This window comes from Bremia lactucae, linkage group LG12, assembly GCF_004359215.1.
Source record: "Bremia lactucae strain SF5 linkage group LG12, whole genome shotgun sequence".
Classification (NCBI taxonomy): Eukaryota; Oomycota; class Peronosporomycetes; order Peronosporales; family Peronosporaceae; genus Bremia; species Bremia lactucae.
Window position 1 is genome coordinate 3,073,733 of NC_090621.1, and position 6,825 is coordinate 3,080,557.

Sequence of the window (6,825 nt, forward strand, 5' to 3'; positions counted from 1 at the left end):
CATGACTGGATTCATCACCATAAAGCGAACGTCGGATTATACACTTCTTGAGACTTGCATACAACTTTTGCTTGCGCATAAGTGTAAGAACCTTTCGGACGTTGGTATGGTGAACTTCAACGCCCGGCTTTTGCGTGCATGGCTCCGCTATAAACGAAGGCGTCATTAAAATAACTCGGTGCGAAATTCCGCACCGCTCCTAACAGATTCGTTACCACATCTGTTGAATGTTGAAGGTTCGTTACCACATCTGTTGAATATTGAAGGAGCTTGAAACCAGTGTTATATAGTGTGCATACGTCAGAAGAATGTGATGAAGCTCACATGTAGTGCTGGTCCAATAATAAACTCTGTGCAAGATTTTACGTTTGCGATTTTAACGAGGATGCAAATGATAAACATATACCATTTTTTTAGAATTCAACTTTAAATTGCAGATCGAAAACTCACAATTTTTAATGTTTCTAATAGACCGATAGATACCCTTATCAAGGAGCTCATTGTAAGGCTGCAAGCTGTTGAATACTTGAGATGACGACATTCACATGTTCTGATACTTCGCGAGCTTTTTTCTGCCACTTATTTCGTTTCCTGCAGACATATTATATACAAGTGTATGAATACCTTTTTCGAGAATGTTGTTAGCTACATGTTCGTGTACCCTGTTAAGTGAATCAAATGATTTTGCACGAATTGCTGGGCCTCTAGAACCGTCATTTCAACGTGAAAGTTTAATCCAATGTCCACGGTTACCAGCGATGTATCTGGGACTTTAGCACGCACATAAAAACGCTCGCCCACGTCAAGTAACGTGTGCAGCGTCTTTTTGTTATCGTTATGGGACAATTCTTCAAGCAGCTCTTGCAGTTCTTGGTATTCCTGTACTTCAAGAGCAAGCGCATCACGATTCGCCAGCGTCTGCTTAAGTTGTGGGCGTAGAGTCTCTTCCACAAAGGCGCTATAGCGTTGCAGCGCGACTGCCGACTCGGGCGACATTGGCGGATAGAATTAAGATGTTGCTAATGAGAAACTTAAACGTAAGCAACTTAATAAAGCAACTTAATGCTGTTTAAGTTGCTATTTACGTTAAAGTCAACCGTAAGAAACACTTCTTAAGCATTGGTCAAAACTTATACTCGTCAAAAATGACGCACGAGGCGTATGACGTGCTCCGCTATTGGTTCGACGGCGACCAAGCGGAGACGTACCGCTGCAAGTGGTTCCCCTCAGACGGCTCAGACAATCAGATGAATACAGACATTGAAGTTGCAGCGCGATTTCGTGCATTATTGACGCAAGCGGAGGATGGAAAGCTTGAGAATTGGCGCGACGAGAGTCCGAACACTTGCGTAGCGCTAATTCTGGTTCTCGATCAATTCTCGCGCCATGTGTATCGGGATCGTAACTCCGCATATAATCAAGCACAAATTGCACGTAATGATATCCATGCTGTTTCAATCGTAGAGCAAACGTTACTGCCGAATTGCTGGCATAAAGAGCTGCCCATGCCACACTTCGTGTTCGCGTTGATGCCGCTGCGCCACTCGCCGACTCCTGAACGGCTTCAATACGTGCTTGAAGCGATTGAAGCAAAGCGTCAATTGCACATGCAACACGGCGATTTATTAGAAAAGTTTCGACGCACAACGACCGGGAGACTGCAACATTTACGAGAAAGTAAATTATTAGACGAATTGTCCGACATGGATATTTTAGAGCGAGGCTTTTTCGAGACAGATGAGAGTGATATGCCTAAAAATCGACTTTATCGTATTATGGACGAGTACTTGAACCAGATGAGAGCATGCGAGCACACGCATTTAGCTGTCTCCTTATCTGGAGGGGTGGATTCCATGGTGGTTGCGTATTTGATGCACAAATTAAAAGCGAAACATGGAAATTATACAGTCGTAGCCGTACATCTCAATTATGGAAACCGTACCGAAAGTGACGCTGAGAGTCACTACGTCCAGCACTGGTGTGAGCGATTTGAAATGGTCTTTTATGCCCGTCGAATTGATGAAGTCAAGCGCGCGACGACTCGACGTGATGACTATGAAAAAATCTCCCGAGAGATTCGATATGCAATGTACGCAGACGTGATGGAGAAGTATAAGATTCCAGGCATGTGTTTTGGACACCATCGTGGCGATGTGCAGGAGAATGTCATTTCAAACATGATGAAAGGACTAAGCCTTTTGAATTTAAGTGGTATGCAGACGAGTAGTATCGTAAATGGGGTACGGATTTGGCGTCCGCTGCTGGATGTCGAGAAAGACGTCATCTTTGAGTATGCCCATCGGTACGGTGTGCCGTATTTTAAAGATACCACCCCGAAATGGAGTACACGCGGAAAGCTTCGCAATCATTTGGTACCCCTACTTCGCGACATGTATGGCGATGGAGTTCTCAATAATTTGTCCGCTCTTGGAGCCGAGTCATCTCAGTGTGCCGAGGTCGTGGAGTCGCAGGTACTTGCTTCCATTATGAGGTCCGTTGGAGAAAGTCAAGTGGCTGTATGGATCGATTGCGCGTTATTGATGGACCAGCCATTTTTCGTATGGAAGGAAGTCTTTCGCCACATTTGCCACGCGATGATGGGCAATAGCATGGTTCGCGAGAAACCTTTACGCGAGCTTATCGTAAAAGTGCAGCGCTTGAAAGTTAATCCTGCTGGGAAGGCCGAGCATAAGAACAAAGATGCTGAAATGGGGTCGTGGGTCACACTGAAAAAGGGTAATCGGTCGTTCTTGACCAAGGACAAACACCTGATCATTTTTCGCAGCCACTTTTTTCCTCGAATACCATACGTGGCCTTTCAATTTCCCATTGTAGGTGGCGAAATCTACGAATTTGGACCTTGGAAGGTGATATCCAAAGTGCTATCCGCTACTCATGCGACGGTTCAAAACCTTCGCAATTGCAAGCCATTGACTATATGGGATCTGATACAAGCTAATGGTGTCTCGTACGTATTTCCAAACGCACCACAATTGGTAATTGATTGTACTCGTCGCTTAAATGTGTTGCGAGCCATTGAAAAAGTTATAACGGACAGTATGCCCATTGTATCTAGTGTTGGTGCCTTTGATACCGTTCCTACAACTTGGGTACACGTTACTCTAACCTACTCGCAATAGACCGTAATTCCATTTTGACCAATCATAGTAGATGTGTCTATCTTCTGGTTCCCGTCGCTTTGACTGGCTCATAATATCATTCGATTGGAGCCATGTCGGAGCTAACCCCCGAGGCCTCTCGCCTGTATCGCGTGCGAAAGACAACGGTAAAAATGCTGCACAATCGTGGCTACATTGTTAGTGAAAACGAGCTGGTTATGACGCCCGAGGCGTTTCAATCACAATTTGGGGAGAATCCGACCCGTGAGATGATGACGATTCTTGTGGAAAAGATTGATGATCCGAGCGACAATTTATTTGTCTTTTTCCCTGAGGATACAAAAGTCGGGGTTAAACCCATTCGAAATTACTGCAATCGTATGAAGGACGAGAATGTCACGAAGGCCATTCTTGTAGTACAGGAAGGGATCACACCATTCGCTCGTCAGGCGCTAAATGAGATGGCACCCCGCTACAAGATTGAACACTTTAAAGAGACTGAGCTGCTTGTTGATATTACAGAGCACACGCTTGTGCCGGTGCATCGTGTACTTGGTCGAGATGAAAAGGCAGCGCTACTGAAGCGCTACCGGATCCGTGACTCTCAGTTGCCACGTATGCAGGTTACAGACCCCATTGCACGCTACTACGGCATGAACCGTGGTCAGGTGGTCAAAATTATTCGCCCCTCCGAGACTGCTGGACGCTACGTCACGTACCGTGCCGTCATCTAAGACCAAAGAGGGTCATTTATCGCTAAGCTATCTGAATTGATTTTTATAGATTTTTATGCTTTTTAAGTTGTAGAAAAAAAAATTCTATTGAATTGCTGTCGGGGTGATCAGACCAGTAGTTAACTTTAAACGCATTCATGCATTCGTACACGAGGATCTAAATCGTTGAAGTGGCTCATTATTTTTAGGGAGAAGTACCAAATACCCCTGACAAAATGCAGAAAAGACGGAAATACCCCTGTACTTTTTCATAAATGACCAAAATGCCCCTGGCTTTAGCCGATATATATATAGATATACACGGAACACCGTTGCGCACAGCATAATCACATCACTTTGACGAGTCTTTCTCGTTCAAAAAAAAAGACAATTATTCAGTCTCCCGCAGTGTTTTTCTGAAGCACAACGTCATACTGGCCTGCGAGCCGGAACGCGGCTACTACGCTCGCTGTAAAGACCGCCAAGGCAACTGGAAGGCCGTCCTTTCTGCTTCTACAATCCACGAGCTTATCAACGGTCTCCTTCTAAAGCAACTGGAAACCCCTTTTGGAAATCGGCGGAATGCCTAAACTACTCTTTCGAGATGCCTTTCTGGGTGTTGTCACACAACCGGGCCTCGACTTCGCTCGCAACCCAAGAAATTAATGCCTGTTGGTGGCCAATGTGAGTCACACCTTGACAAGAGTGTTCGTCTCGCAGACTCCTGATGGTGAACGTTGCTGCGTCGGCTAGTTTTGCAGCGTGCAGCCTCCAGGAGCAACCTTCTTGCACGCAAGCCACTGTGAAGCGTCGTTTGTCACTTTTGATCACCGTGAGTTCGAACCGTTCAGCGATGGCAGTCGCTTTGACTGCTTCGCGGTAGCTTTTCCCATTTGCAAACTCCGTTTCAACGGTAAGCTGATGTTCCGCCATAATTGGCGTGGAGAAGAAGTGAGGTAGGGGCGCGGCGGTGAGGTATAGTGATGTGATTATGCTGTGCGCAACGGTTTTCCGTGTATATATATATATAGGCTATAGCCAGGGGCATTTTGGTCATTTATAAAAGTATAGGGGTATTTTCGTCTTTTCTGCATTTGTCAGGGGTATTTTGGTACTTTTCCATTATTTTTATCACCGACATTGTAAAAGTCGTAATTACTTAAAGGCAGCCGCTATGGCCACATACAAAACAATAACGGCCATATACAATTGATCTAACCAATCACAGCTCACAAAACCTTTTGATTTTATAAAAGGGCGCTAGAGCACTTTATGGCGGCGTGAAAATGTGCGTTGAAATGTACTTTCCTGCATAGGGAGCGACATCTGACGTGCGCAATGCACAACACACCGCACAGACGAGAAAACCCTTACTTTTAAAGAAACTATCATGAAGCATGTTGAAGACTACATGGCGCGCGCAGAACAGCTTCGAGGAGGCTCTTAAAGCCGTGGTAGCAGCCGTAGATGTGACCAAACAAGATTTGTCAGGAATTGCTTGCGAATAAATATCATTAAACCTAACTGAATGCTGCTTTTCACAGAAGATGAAAGTGTCACGGGGTGTATCGTTACATGAAATTAACACAAAGGTTGTTAATTAATGTATTACCTAAAAGGTAGATAATATTTGGAGGATATTACTTTATATAGTAATACTCAGAATTCTTATCCATAAATAGATATAGACCATTATACCTATTTATTCCGCAGACTAATCGGCTGTAGGAGTAATCAAAGAGAGAGTTACAAATAAGATAGAGATAAGAATTCATTTACATGTTTAGTATTCGATTATAATTAAGTTAGCATTTTCAAAGATGGGACAAGAGACACTTAATTATATAAATACAGTTTCCATTTTACCCTTTTAAGCTAGTTAGCTTAAAGAGAAGTCTTCCTCTGCACGTACTAGTGCACGTGAAATAACGTAAGGCACCACTCGCAACTGAAGCAGTGCGAAGTGGACTTGTACTGATATTGTACAAGTCGTAGTGCCCCGTTACACCTGTTATCACTTTGTAGTCCGTCCAAGGACCACATTTCCTCCATCTAACACGGACCTGTTAGATGATAGTGGGAATACGGATCACGTATCCCGTGAAAGCTACTCCTTTCTAAGTGACATAGAAAGGAGTGCGGTCGAACGAATGAGTTCGACCGTAGGAAATGATGCAATCTTGGTAATGCTGTCGAATTTGGACAGAGATGCCTTCCATTAAGCCATAGCCAAGTTCATACAACATGAATTTGACGAGATGAAGGAGAAGGTAGCCTTGCTGAATCAGCAAGGCTCTCAACAAGCAGAATTGTTGAGGTTACAACAGGTACAGACCCGTGTACCTGGGATGACGCTAACGCGTCGTCCCAAAACCTTAAAGATTGACATCTCTAAGTATAGGGGAGTCGAAGAAGACTCCCTCTTGAGATGGTTTGTCGAGTTGGACGACGCCATAAGGGCACGTCACATCGTCGACGAGAAAATGCAAGTCGCATTCGCTCAATAAATTTGGCAGGTTGTGCCAAAACTTCCGCATTGGGCCTTAAGTTGCGCGACCCAAACGCCTTTCGGTCGCTAGAGGATTTTAAAGCCCGGCTCAAACAGACGTTTGAGCCACCAAGGGCTGAGTTCAGAGCTCGTTCAGAGCTTCTGAAACTCAAGCAAGGCAAGCGTGATGTTCACGCATATGCCCAGCACATACGACTCTTAGCGAGTTGTATAACAAATAACCCAGTTCATGAACACACGTTGATTACGGTGTTCATGCAAGGTCTTACGGATGGTCCCGTAAAGACCCACCTGTTCCGCTTGGAACTGGATACGCTTGAAGAAGCAATATCCGTTGCGGAACAGGAGGACTTTAGCTTGAGACAGGCTCAAGCTAGTTCGTCATCATATCGTCCTCCAAGACGACACGAGTTAGGAGGTCCAGAACCCATGGACCTTTCTTACGTCGAAAGCGAGAGACCTCGCTTTTCGAGCAATAAGCGAT

General features: G+C 44.8%; 3 protein-coding genes across 3 annotated transcripts; 2 read left to right on the forward strand and 1 right to left on the reverse strand.

Annotated features, from left to right (window-relative positions):
* Positions 1-381: 381 nt before the first annotated feature.
* Positions 382-996, reverse strand: CCR75_004641 (uncharacterized protein; the record flags this gene model as incomplete). Its single annotated transcript, XM_067962727.1, has 2 exons — positions 382-591; positions 662-996. 2 exons carry the CDS (start codon positions 994-996, stop codon positions 498-500), a joined length of 429 nt encoding a protein of 142 aa, XP_067820796.1. The 3' UTR covers positions 382-497.
* Positions 997-1,145: 149 nt separating this feature from the next.
* On the forward strand, positions 1,146-3,140 carry CCR75_004640 (uncharacterized protein; the record flags this gene model as incomplete). Its single annotated transcript, XM_067962726.1, has 1 exon — positions 1,146-3,140. The coding sequence occupies one exon, from the start codon at positions 1,146-1,148 to the stop codon at positions 3,138-3,140; it is 1,995 nt and encodes a 664-aa protein (XP_067820797.1).
* Positions 3,141-3,232: 92 nt separating this feature from the next.
* Positions 3,233-3,853, forward strand: CCR75_004639 (uncharacterized protein; the record flags this gene model as incomplete). Its single annotated transcript, XM_067962725.1, has 1 exon — positions 3,233-3,853. The coding sequence occupies one exon, from the start codon at positions 3,233-3,235 to the stop codon at positions 3,851-3,853; it is 621 nt and encodes a 206-aa protein (XP_067820542.1).
* Positions 3,854-6,825: the final 2,972 nt, after the last annotated feature.